Below are 14,170 nucleotides of genomic sequence, written 5' to 3' on the forward strand. Positions count from 1 at the left end.
GGGTTAAAGATTGTTGATTAAGATGGAACAATATCTAATTACATTTTTTGCAAAAACGATATGGAGTGAAATGCTTTTCAGATGTCTGTGTAATAATAAAAAGTATACAATTAGAATCAGAGAATAGAAATTCAGAAATAAAATAAAAATAGAAACAGAATCACATGAACAAGCAAAGGCAAATATGTATGGAATAGTGCAGATGTATGCAATTAAATTGTGTGTCTAAGATCACAGTTGTAGTATTCTTCCAAGCTGAAGTGGTGTAGATCATTTACTCAGTCATATTAACTCAAATAAAACACACATTTTAGTAGTAATTCTGTAAAACCTGATAATTAAGGGTTAACAATGCAGCGATAATATAGAAACAATCAAAAATACATCCATGACCTGAATACAGCTTATTGTTAGAACTGGATGATGACTGCATTTCTGTGTAGCAGGGCTGCAGTGCACTGATTTAAGTCAAATCAATAGAATAGGAAATGAATTTCACTTCTACTGAAATCAGCATATTATTCTTTAACCCTTTTTACCATCTCGGCAACTCTGATATTAAATGAGTCAGGACTCTGTTGGCTTTCAGCGTGTGACATGTTTTTCCCTCTGTTGGATAACTTTACACAGAATTTTACTGGCTGAAGATAAACACCTTCAAACTTTAGATGCTTACGAACAAACACTCGGAGAGCACAAGTGGATTTGATATCAAGATTTTATAAGGATTTTGCTCTTAGCAGGCTAGATATAAACAGAGATGCATATGAAAAATTTTTTAAAGCCCTGAATGTCTCCTTTCAAAGGAACCACTAAGCACCATTGGGGAGTGCTTATGCACTGCTGAACATGGACACATCGAAACAAGAGTTGAAATTTTCCATTTTCTATCCACTAAAAAGCTCAAGTGCAGTAAGAGAGACGCAGTGACGCACTTTTCAGTGTGGTGCATTATCCTCATGTCTCAAAAGCACTTTAAAGCAGCTGTTCATTTCAACCCTTACTAAAAGAACACATCAGAGTTCTCACTGTAAAGGGTGGAGCCTTCAGATAGAGCAGAACATTATCATGATCATGATCACCTTCACTTCATATTGGCCCTGAGAAGCAATTCCTGGGAAAACGGCGGTGACTCAGAAAACTGAAGCACCATGTTAAAAGCCACTTCAGTTGAGGTTAAGGGGCACGTCAGGGCAGGTAGAGCGGAAAGAGAAAGAGAAAGTGAAAATGTCTAAAGTGAGGAGGAACAACAGTATGGAATCCGGAATGGTGTATACATAAAATCTTATCATACTACTCGGTTCACCTAAGTGGCACTAAGATGTTCTCTTTAAAATAGAAAGAAGGAAATCCATTGAGCTGCTGGACCACGTGTGGTCCGGAGAGAGCTTTTTTCTTCATCATGTTAAACACTAGTTCATTTGCACTGCATAACTAATATGCAGTTCCATTTTAAAGCTCGGTGTCGTTGAACATTTCTCACTGCATTTTATTCTCTACTTCACACCGACTCAGAGACACGCAAAAGGTTTGTGCTCGAATGTCATTTAGTAGATGAGGAGTCTAGTTCTTCCAACCTGCTATGTGAGATATTAAGAAGCTTTACGCTTTTCTCACATGCTGTGTCAACAACCAAACTAATTCTTTTACAATACAGTATAATCCCATAGAGATGTTTTATATTAATTTTCCGACTGCAGTATAATTACTTTTCTGAATCACTGTGTCTCTTCTATCCTCTCACACCTCGCTTTCACACCATGCTGTTTAAGTGGTTGCTTTATTTAACCCCTGACTGAAAGGATAAGAGCCGTCTGAAAATAGTGTCCCTAGGAATTTAGCACAGCTGCAGAGGGGCACGGAGACAGAGAGAGAGAGAAAGAGAGACAGAGAGGGAGAGAGGGAGAGAGAGAGAGATTAAAAATTGTATTAATAAGAGATCAGTGTAACAAATAGGTCATGACTCATAAACCTTTTCTTCATTTGGTAAAATTTGCTACGTCTTACATGCAGCAGAATCGTAGAAATTATTCATATTATTCCATTCGTTCATATTTTCCTCAATCGAAGAAAAATTCCACAGAATGATGCAGATTCAACATATAAATGGATTTGATTAGGGATGATAATGATGATGATGATGATGATGATGATGATGACGATGCTGATGATGATGATGACAGAATCTTGCTCCTCAAAGCTTGAGAGATGTTATCGACAGTGAAAATGTGTGAAAAGAAAAAAGGTTGCAAAAAATATTCTGTCACCAGAATGGTTCCATCCAACTGGCCTTTTAATGATAAAAAGGTGTGTATCATCTTTAAAAAATATTAATAATAATTTAAATAAATAAATAAATAAATAAATACAAATAAATAAAAAATTATAAATAAATAAAAAAATATAAATAAATAAAAATAAATAAATTAATTAATTAATTAATTTGGTTTATCACAAAAGAAATCTGCCCTTGTGCCATTTCTATAAATACAAAAATGTTTGTATTTGTTTACCTTTGTAAATCTTTACAAAAGTGACAATTAATTGAAACTGACTAGCTAACTGTCACATTAAAGTAACAAATTACAATTTTATGAAATATCAAATGACAACATCAGAATGCTAGCTTCTCCTATCTCCACAGAACTTCTGGAGTTCCAGCAGATGGACCTTCATGTTCTTCATGTCACTTTTGGCCAGACTTCAACTCTCAGTGGTTCAGAACTTCTTGAGTTAAAGAATGAAAGAAGTCACTGTGTTTATCAGGGCATTTACAGGTGAAGAACTTCCCAGCCCACAGATCTGTGCCTCAACACGATCCTATTCTCTTGATGCTTTCAAATATGCAATGTTTAGCTCACTTGAATTGAACCCTGCTGTGTTTCCTTCCTCGGTTTAGTGGATGTGATTTGATTCTGTGCAACATGACTCGAAGAAGTGAAACAAACATGTTGTGGTTTGGGTTGCAACATTTTTTTGGTAGAGCTGAGAATCTGGGCCACGAAGCTCAACGTGAGCCAAAGAACAGAGCTGCTGTGTATTCAGACAAAAGAGAAAATAAACACTGGATGTGGTACACAAATGCTGTAAACTATTTATTCATATAATCAACTAATCGTTTATTTAGCAGTGGCTCTTTATTTTCTGCGCTTGAGTGAATATACGTGTGCTTAGAAAGTTTGTTTATTGCTCTCTGTTGCCATAATTCTGACTAATGAACAAAAAGGTTTTACCACACCAAACAAACAGCAAACAAACAAACAAAAAGTATCAGAGCCAGAGTAAATTGAGGCGCCAATGTAGCCATTAGAGGACAGTTCGTATGACTTCATGGTTTGTTTTTGCACAGTAAGGTGTGGTGAGACCCACTATATGGCCAAAAGTTTGTGGACCACCTGACCATCACACCTATACAGCATGTGGTTCTTCCTTACACTGTTGCCACACTGTTGGGGCAGGTGGTAGCTTAGTGGGTAAGGTGTTGGCCTACTCATTGTGTGAGTCTGAATCCCCGGTCCACTAAGCTGCCACTGCTGAGCCCCTGAGCAAGGCCTTTAACCCTCAGTTGAATAAAATGAGACAAAATCTAAGTTGCTCTGGATAAGGGAGTCTGCCAAATACAATAAATGTTGTCTAAAAAATTTTTGTGTACTGTTACATTCCAGTTTAACTTCATTGTAAATAATAGGTCCAAATCTGTTCCAAAATAACACACCAATAAAGATATGGTGTGTTAAGGTTGGAGTGGAAAAACTCTGCACTCTTACACAACCCGAGTGAACACTTTTGGGATGAAATGGAACACCGACTGCACCCCAGACCTCCTCACCATCCCAACATCAGTGTCTGATCTCACTAACGCTCTTATAGCTGAATGATCACTAATCCCCAAAGCTATGCTCCAACATCTAGTAAAAAAAATCCTTCCCAAAAGAGAAGAGCTGAGCTTATTTTCACACTAAAGGAAGAATAAATCTGGAATGAGATGTTCTACAAGTACATATGGGTGTGATCGTCGAGTCTCCATCGAGGCTGAAGGATGTTTATAGTGATAAGCAGGAAGCAAGATGCTCCTGGGGTTAGTTTTAATCATTATATATTGTATGTGATATTTCAGGGTTTGTTTTTATTCACAATAAATGTGCAAACGCTCTGTAAACCTGCAACATTTTCATCACATGGAGAGAAAACACTGTACAATCTGTGTTCACGTTAAAAATATGTGATGCTGTACAGTCCAAAATCCAACACTGCCAAACTTTGTGGCACAAGATCTAAGTAAAATACATACACATGCTGGATATGCTACTAAAACAAACTGAGCATAAATCAAATTCTAATTACAGGAAAGTTATGATGTGGGATATTTTATATGCTGTGCAGAGAAAAAGGAGATATTTGATCTTTGATATTGGAGGGGTTTTTTTGGAGCTACAAAGCTGTTTATTCCTTTCCCTTTACTCAATTTGTTATTACTATTTAATTTGAATAATTCTTTTATTTTATTACTGCATTAAGAATATTTATTTATTTGTTTGTTTGTTTAATGTGTTATTTATTAATGAATACTTTATTTGTATTATTTTAATGACATTTTTATTTTCTGTTTTATTTGTTTACAGCTCATTATTGTTATTATTTTTTATATTATTATTTTTATTATTACACATGTAAGGTTCAAACTAATGAGGCCAGGGACTAATCAAGAGCTTTTAATGAGAGGACAGAAAGCCACAAAACCTAATTACATGCCATGATACTCACATAATTACAGACTCGGTGCAAACACAGTACAGCAATCCCTACATGATGTCACCCTTAAGGTTTCCTTCTACAAGCTTTAAATGAATGGTTGTGTCTTTCATCACTAGTGAGCCTGATTTCCTTTCTTGTATTTAGTAAGCCTGACATGACAGCCTTGAGTTTCACAGAAAAAAAATCATTTAGAGTCATGACAAGATTTATATTCGGCTCCAGGATAAGACAAAACTGAACAGGATCAGACTTTAGACTAAAAAACTGAACTGATAGTATTATGCAGCTCACTGATCGAACCTAACACTGCACTTTAATGGTAAAGCTGCACCTGTTCCTCTTTGCCATGATCAGAATATTTATAGAGAGATTACATGAGTGAGTATGAGATCTGCTGCCTACCTGAGGGACACCAAGCCAGTCATCAGCCTGCTGCATGGCCTCCCTGGCGTTCTCCACTGGCTGATTAGGGTCCCACATCTCCCAGTCAGGACAGAGACCTGATCAAGGCACAACAGGCAAAGAAAGACAGAGAAGCAGAGAGAGAGAGAGAAAGAGAGAGAGAGAGATTAATCACAGTAGAGCGACACCATTCCTTTAAGTTCCACGACTCAGCCTCATGTCATTGCAACAGTCATAACAAACAATTTAGCACACAGGTTTGTATGCAGAGTGTGGAGCTAAATATGCTTCGATGAAAACGCACTAGCAATTTGCACTCTCATACCATTTTCTAATAGTGTAGAGGATGACCAGGCATCAACTATTCCGACTGACATCACACTGGAAGCTTACAATCTAGGAATAGCTGAATGGTTAAAGGGATGGTTCAAATATTTACACTTCTCTTCCTGTCTGAGTTGCACCAGGAGGAATGAAGCTTTAATCTGGATACAATTAATTACCTATAAGTGTACTTCTGTCCCAGCTCAACCTGAGGAAGTATAAAACTAGTACTGTAGTGGGATTTAGGGGTCACCACAGATGATCACTGATCTCTGCTTTGGCCAAGGTTTTTATCCAGGGTTGGGGTCAGCATTGAGAGTGCACCGACTCATCCAACCCCTTATGGCTTGGATGACTCCCTGCCTGGGAATCGAACTTGGCCCGTGGCAATGAGAGCACAAGATTAGTACACTACTGTATTAAATAATACATTTTAAGTGTACATTTAAATATACTAAAATATATGCCCACAATTTACTTAAATTACTCGTGTATGCTACATTTTCCTAAGGACTGGCTTATTGTAAAGACACAAGCTAGATTTAGTATTGGAATACATAGTAAAGAATTAGAGAAGCAGTAGTAATAATATTAGTAACAGCAGCAATAGTGCTAATAGTAAAGGTAGTGGTATTGAAGGTAATAATAATAGTAATAGTAGTTGTAATTGCTATTGTTGTAGTAGTAGTGCGAATAATAGTAGATGTGGTAGTGGAAATAGTAGTAGTGGTAGTGATAATAGTAAAAGTTGTAGTAGTGGTGGTGGTACTAGTGGCAGAATAGGTAGCAGTGGCAGTAGTAGTGATAGTAGTAGTAGTAGTAGTAGTAGTAGTAGTAGTAGTAGTGACAGTGGTAGTAATAGGAGTGGTAGCAATGGTTGTAGTACTAGTGTTGGCAGTAGTAGTGATAGTGGTAGTACAAGTACAAGTGATAGTGCCACTGGTAGTAGTGGTAGTAGAAGTAGTGATAGTGGTAGTAGTGATAGTGGTAGTGGTAGTAGTGGTAATAGTGATAGTGTTAGTAGTGATAGTAGTGATGGTGGTAGTAGTGACAGTAGTAGTAGTGGAAGTGACAGTGGTAGTAGTGGTAGTGGTAATAGTGATAGCAATAGAAATGGGAGTGATAGTGGTAGTAGTGTTAGTGTTAGTAGTGATAGTAGTGAAAGTGGTGTTAGCAGTAGCAGCGATAGTTAGTGGCGATAGTGGTATTAGTGGTAGTTGTAGTAATAGTGCTAGTAGTGGTAGTGGTAGACGTGGTAGTAGTAGTAGCAGCAGTGATAGTGGTAGTAGTGGTAGTTGTAGTAATAGTGCTAGTAGTGGTAGTGGTAGACGTGGTAGTAGTAGTAGCAGCAGTGATAGTGGTAGTAGTGGTAGTTGTAGTAATAGTGCTAGTAGTGGTAGTGGTAGACGTGGTAGTAGTAGTAGCAGCAGTGATAGTGGTAGTAGTGGTAGTGCCAGTAGAACTGGCAGTAACAGGAGTAATATCAGTAGTAGTATCAGTAGTTTTATTAGTAGTGTTAGAAATAAGCTGTTGTGTATCGGAAGCCAGTGGTTGCTGCTGTGCAGGTAAACCTCACTCCCCTGATCTCAAGAGGCGAACTAGCGACTGATGCTAGAGGCTGCAGTCTTTAGCCTCCTTGTTAGAACACCGGCCTCCCATGCTGGAGATCCGGGTTGCAGTACACTTGCAATATGTGGAACCCAATAACATTACTGTTAAACGTATAAGATCAAAATAAGATCAACAGAAAAGACAATTCGATTATTTGTATAATAATCCTCAGCCAAAATGATTGTACCAGTGGTACTCTGCTGCGTAAACCCTGAACACACCACCAGCTCCACTGTGCCTATGTTCTCAGTACAGAACCTCCAGCTCTTTTCACACCTCCAGTACGTTAATAAATCCAGGCAATCTAAGGTAACAAAATAACTTCCGTAAGCAAATGTTACTGCTACTCTCCCGGGTGATATGAATGCAGAGATGTGTGATTATTAGGTGCTGGATAACGATCTGGCAGGGTGTGAGGGGCATTTGGACTGAATGTAACTAACGATCGTGAAACCACGAGACACCAGCATCGCTGCCAAATACGTATATCAGAACCAGATTCAGGTTGTTTAATCCTTTGGAACAGCAAGTACTGAACACTAAGCTCACACAAGCCTGTGATTAGCTCAAACGGCCCACATCCTGCTGCCAAAAGTGATAAAGCAAAAGCTTTTTCATCACTGTTTAAAGGCCCAAAGTGGCATTCAGACCCTTTTGAGAATAAATAGGGCCTCGAGTTAGCCAGCAAAAACAGACAGCAAGGTAAAGCAGAGCTGGGCTACATAATAAACACACCCACACGACCACAAGACCACTTACCCTGAAGCACTATTTAAACACACCCATGGACACACAAACAGTAAAATGCCGTGTGTGTGTGTGTGTTGCAGAGGATTGTCAAACAGCTGCACATGTTTTCACTTAATTGAGTTTGGGTTGTTGCCTCTGATACTCTTAGAAAGTCTCACACACACACACACACACACACACACACTTACAAACACCTGTACAACCCAACCAACCACAATCACTGACCCACTAATTGAGCCCAGAGCAGGGTCAAAAGGCTAGTGCTAGTCTGCAATGCTAAAATATTGTTAGCGTTTCCTTATTAGGTGGGCTGTTTTAATATTCATATTCAAAGAGCCAGACAGAATTGTGCAGCATCTACCTATAATTACAGAATAAAAGGCAAGATTAAGAACGTCAGCTGAACAGTGGTGTATAAAAACACAATCCAGCAGCCAGTAGTAGTAGTAGCAACAGTAGTGGTAGTAGTGGCAATAGAAGTACAGTAGCAGTAGTGGTAGTGGTGGAAGTAGTAGAAGTAGCAGTACAAGAAATGGTAATGCTAGCAGTAGTAGTAGTAGTAGTAGTAGTAGTAGTAGTAGTAGCAGTAACTGTAGTAGTAGCAGTAACAGTAGTAGCAGTAGTAGTACAGCAGCAGTGGTAGTGGTGGTAGTAGTTTTAGTAGTAGTAGTAGCAGGTGGTGGTAGCGGCGGTAGTAGTAGTGGTGGTAGTGGTAGTGGTGGTGGTGGTAGAGTGGTGGTGGCGGTGGCCGTGGTAGTGGCGGTAACGGTGGTAGCGGTGGTGGTGCAGCGGCGGTGGTGGTGGTGGTGGTGGTGGTTTGGTAGTGGTGGTGGTGGTGGCGGTGGTGGCGGCGGTGGTGGTGGGAGTGGTGGTGGTGGTGGTGGTGGTGGTGGTGGCGGCGGTGGTGGTGGTGGTGGTGGTGGCGGCGGTGGTGGTAGAGTGGTGGTGGTGGTGGTGGTGGCGGTGGTGGCAGCGGTGGTGGTGGTGGTGGTAGTGGTGGTGGTGGTGGTGGTGGTGGCGGTGGCGGTGGTGGTAGTGGTGGCGGTGGTAGCGGTGGTGGTGCAGCGGCGGTGGTGGTGGTGGTGGTGGTTTGGTGGTGGTGGTGAGTGGTGGGTGGTGGTAGGTGGTGGTAGTGGTGGTGGTAGGTGGTAGTGGTGGCAGTTGGTAGTGGTGGTGGTAGTAGGTGGTAGCGGTGGTGGCGGCGGTGGTAGTGGTGAGTGGTGGTAGTAGTAGTGGTGGTGGCAGTAGCGGTAGTAGTGGTAGTGGTAGTAGTAGCTAGGCAGCAGGTGGTAGTAGTAGTAGTAGCAGCAGCAGTAGTAGTAGTAGTAGCAGCAGTAGTAGTAGAAGTAGTAGTAGTAGTAGTAGTAGTAGTAGCAGCAGTAGTAGTAGTAGCAGTAGTAGCAGTAACGGTAGTAGCAGTACTGTAGTTATAGAAGCAGTAGTAGCAGTGGTAGTGGTAGTGGTGGTAGTAGACCCAAACCCAAGGATTTTATTAATGCTCGTTCTAATACACTATCGTTGCAATAATAACCACTCCTTCTCAAGGAATAGTGATTACAGCAGGCTTCCAAAGGACTAAAAATACTGATAAAGGATGTTATAAAAGAATGATATTGAAGATTTAGATCTCTCATGTGTTGATATGGCGAAGGCTTTATCTATGTAGCTTTAATGGAAGGAGTCTCCATTGTCAGTGAGCTGCTGCTGTTCGCGTTCCACCTGAGGAACGTCGGAGGATGTTGTGCCTTGTGTGTAACAAACTGCATTATTAAGTTCAAGAGAAAAAGTGAGAGAGCAGCTGTTAAAAGCTGTTTTGGTGTAAGTATGGGGTAGAGTAATTAGAAAGGGATCAAAAGTGTCATTCTTTGTTGCTGTGGTATAAATTAGCGAAAACATTTCAAGACAAGCTGGTGCTGGAAAATCAGCTTTGTGGTGGCAACAGCAACTCTTCACATCAGGCTGCATGGCACCATCCCATCATTGATTATTGTTCCTACAACAGCAGGCTCGGTCTGGTTTATTCCATATTAAAAGATGTGACATTTCATTGATATAATAAACCTGCTAGCAAGTGCAGTTCTGCATGTAATGGAGTTTACAGCACCGAGTCCGAGAGAAAACACCATTTACGTCCTTCTCGTTTTAATGCCTTCATCTTTTTCCGCTGACGATTTCACTAATTTCACAGATCAAAGCTTATGTTCAGGCTATATCTGTGCTGAGTATAAACAAAAAAAAATTATACTCATGCCAGGGGTAAGTCGTAAGATGCTTTCACTGGATGAGGAAAGCAGATGTGTGGCAGCTGTGTAGAGAAACCCAGACTGGAGTCTTGGGAAATTTATTTCCTAAATGCTACAGCATGATTGTGTGTGTGTGTGTGCACTCCACGTGATCATAACGTTTAAGTAGCTACATTATAAAATCAGATACGCAGTTGAGTCACTGGGACTCTGATGATAATCAGTGAGGGTCAAATTATCAGGCATCTAACAGGGTCCCAAATTTTGCACGCAAGGAAATGCTTTTAAAACTTCATACGTTATTTTAAGAACAAACTGGACCAGTCCAGTGGTCACCAGTTTGGAAGAGACTTTTTTACCATGATGAGTATGGATGAGTATGAATATTTGAGTGCCATTAATGTCCCATTTATATTTTGAAAGATGTATGAAAAGTATCAGCACAAGACATTTTATCTAAAATATAAAAATTAAAATTAAAATATAAAATATCTAAAATATTTATACTTTATTTAAAATGCATTAATAGTAGTATTTTCCGCATTAATATCTGAATACATTAAACATCTCTTTCTTGAGACATGAACACATTCACTCCTATGTACTGTAATATTCCATAACAGGAAGTTGCATCATCCGAACTTTCTGTTGATCACCAAAAAATTCCTCATTCGTCTTTCTCAGTGCTATTTTTCACTACTGAAACTTTCAAAGTACAAAACTGTCCTACAAATTAAAGATTAAAAGTAGCATATTTATTTCAAAATATCCAATTTTAAGTAAAACATTAGAATGTCTTTAATGCCATTAGCATTTATGCTAGTTAGCAACATTTTGAGTGTTTGCTAAAAACTGCATTAAAATCTAAACCCTATTTCTTCGACCAGAGCAAAGACACCTTGTTTTGAACGTTTAAGGACTACATGGCACCAAAATGATAGAACTCTGATCGTTGTACACACTCTAAATGACTACAGATCAAAATCAATGCTAAAATTAACTAGAGCTGGAATTCTGCATGGCTGCTATTCAGAGATCACTGTGTAAAGACCAAGCATCGAAAAAGGATAAAAGATTCTTTTATACACAAGGACAAATGCTAAATGTCAAGCACGCTGGGTCGAAATGGTATGATCTGATGCCGTAGCAGGGACCCCTGAAAAGCCCCGCTATCCACAGCCCTAGTCTGAGCCGCCATCTTATGAGTCACTAGCTATAACAGAGTTTAGTGGAGCACACTGGAGCTTTCTGTTCCTCCTGGATGAACCAATTCCCCACATAATTAGAAAACACACCTTACAAAATGCCATATGCTTGCTTATATCTGTTTCTGCCAATTACTACACTGACATTACACTTCCTGCTTGCAGAAATGACCTAGTTTCTGCCTAAGGGAGGAACCAGAACACCGTCACTAACAGAACTCATTTTTACTTGTACACTAGGGTTCGAAATCAACTTATTGGGACATTTTCAATCAGTACGAACAGATGAATGATTTTATCTCTGGGAGTCTGATAGAAAATGTTCCAGATTCTGTTGATTTGTGTGTTTTTCCCTCTGTTGGATAACTTTTGGAGAATTTTAATGGTTGAAGATAAACACCTTCAAATTTTAGATGATTATGAACAAGTAAAACAAACTACACTTACGATACATTACATACAGGACACTGCCATGTGTTCTACATTTCAAACCCATTTTCATATTTCTTTGATGAGCGTGTTGCCAAAAGCCTGCCCTCTTACTCGCAATGTTCAGGTTGAACCTGTTTAATCTAATTTCAACCAACTTAGAAAGTCATTAGCTTACACACGACACCCTGAACAATGAGGAAAAGGATTTAGTCAAGCCTCTTAACAATACCACACCTTCTAATACAGTACTGCATATGTTAATTCAGCAAATTTATAAGATGTGTCAAGCACAAAGCTGTGTCATTTTCTTCCCTCACACAATAACACACTGTTAGCATTTATCCTGTTATGAATTAGCATGTAAATCATCAGCTTTTAGAATGCGTAAACAGCTTTTTAAAGGTTTAATTATAAAACAAGTGAGGAAAGATAAATAATAATTTGCTAGCTAACTCAGATCACACATTACTAACAATATGCTAAATCTGACTGACTAGCTTAAGCCATCCTTGTGTATAAGATTGAACAGACTCTATATCCAGTCTTAAAGAACTATAATAATTTTGAGAATTTTTTACCACTAAATCTAGCAGACAAACACAGGTCTGAAGAGCAATGTCAGAATTATCAGTGTCTATATATTTGTTGAACATGTTCTATCGTGTACATGTACTTATTTAGTTGATACTTTAATCTAAAAAGATGTTTAAAAGAGCAGCTGATTTGCTCGAACCCAACACTGGAAGCTTGGTGATGCTCGGCTCTAAACTCATAACATTCTAAACAGTAGAACAAAAAGCTTGCAATTTTCAAACTCTAAAGGCACTGAAGCCCAGTTTCTGTGATCATATGGGATTGACGACTAAGGATCTATATGATATTATATGAGAGAGAGATTATTATTCATGTGAGGATGAAAAATATCTGTGAGTCTTTTTTTCACATATACATTACAGCACAGTGAAATTCTTTCTTCACATACAAGCTGGGGTTAGGGTCAGAGAGCAAGGTCAGCCATGTTGCTGTGCCTCTGGAGTAGAGAGGGTTAAGGGCCTTGCTTAAGGGCCTGACAGTGGCAGTTTAGTTTTGAACACCGAGCTTCCAAATAAACAACCTAGAACCTAGTAATATTTAAGTAATATTTCTTTACTTTTATAAGAGAATCGAGTTCCCTGGTGGTCCAGAGGCAGGATCCTATATTCTCACTGCCGTGGCCTGGGTTTGATTCCCGGGCAGGGAACCAGCCCAGCCATTGAGGGGTTAATGCTCAGTGCTGGTCCAAGCCCAGATAAAATAGGAGTTTTGTGTCAGAAAGGGCATCCTGTGTAAAACCTGAGCCAATTCAAATATTCAGATTGAGTGATCTGCTGTGGTGACCCTGAACACGGAGCAGCTGAAGGACAACAACATTTAGTATGAAGCCATCAGGGTTGGGCCTTAGAGCATGTGGCTTGAAGTATAAGAAGAGCTATACTTTTCATACATTAATCGTTAGTCTAGTCTGTTTAGTTCTAGTCTCTTTTCCAAGAGAATCTGTTAAGAGGAAATAAGCTAATGAGGATGCCAAAATCCACCCTGCAGTCATTAATCACAGCCACTGTATAGCCATTTTTACCCTGATACCATTACAACAGTACAGTCCAAAACAGGTCCTAGGTTATAACTCAAACATGGCTGGAACCATGGACTCACCAGGTGCACAGTTGTCCACCAGGGCTCCCAGCGCTTTGCCGTCCCTCCAGTCACGGTGGAAGTTGTTGATAGGCAGCTGAGGCACTTTGTTCTGGATCCAGCCCAGAAGGCGCTGCTTGGGAGTGAGCTTCTTGGCATCTTCATCTTCCTCGTCCTCCCACATGGGCATGGAGATGGAGTAGTGCAGGATGAGGGTCCATATCAGTCCTAGAATCAGCTTCAGGTTGCCATCCACTATGGCTTTACTGTCTGCATACAGAAAAAGTGAAAGAACTTAAGTCTAGTTAATCCAAAACAAATCTTCTAAACAACGATTACACACTTTTAATTTTAGTACCTCGTACTGATCCAGTACTAACATTATTACAGTAAGCGGGATTGCTCTTTTCAACATTTTTTTGGCACTCTGTTGTTTGGAAATACTTTTAAATAAGATAACCATCTCAGTCCCATGTTTTAACATGTTGTACAGGGTTTTATTGTTGCACTATACTTTCAACTCAAAAATTTTATTTTACTTGCATAGCGTTTTTAACCACAGACATGGTCATGAAGCAGATTACAAAAACATATTAATTCAGGATAAAATTATGGATTTGAAATTGATCTTTCTAATCGTTTAAAATAATTGTGCTTGTATTAAATTAAGTAAATATGTAGACTCAGAAATATTTTCTTCCCTGTGGCTGAATCCCAAATCTATTCTTACAGGCATGTAGTGCTGTACATGTTAAATATCGCTATGATTGTTAAATA

General features: G+C 39.3%; 1 protein-coding gene across 6 annotated transcripts in view; it reads right to left on the reverse strand.

Annotated features, from left to right (window-relative positions):
* The window catches only part of flncb (filamin C, gamma b (actin binding protein 280)), a 79,121-nt gene that overhangs the window by 37,108 nt on the left and 27,843 nt on the right, over positions 1 to 14,170 (reverse strand). For all 6 annotated transcript variants that reach the window (XM_058416784.1, XM_058416786.1, XM_058416783.1 and 3 more), the window contains exons 2-3: positions 13,415 to 13,663; positions 5,158 to 5,255 (exon numbers count right to left, since the gene is read on the reverse strand). In XM_058416784.1, the coding sequence (XP_058272767.1) occupies positions 5,158 to 5,255; positions 13,415 to 13,663 (347 nt within the window). The remainder of the gene's footprint in view (positions 1 to 5,157; positions 5,256 to 13,414; positions 13,664 to 14,170) is intronic.

This window comes from Hemibagrus wyckioides, linkage group LG19, assembly GCF_019097595.1.
Source record: "Hemibagrus wyckioides isolate EC202008001 linkage group LG19, SWU_Hwy_1.0, whole genome shotgun sequence".
NCBI classification, from domain to species: Eukaryota; Metazoa; Chordata; class Actinopteri; order Siluriformes; family Bagridae; genus Hemibagrus; species Hemibagrus wyckioides.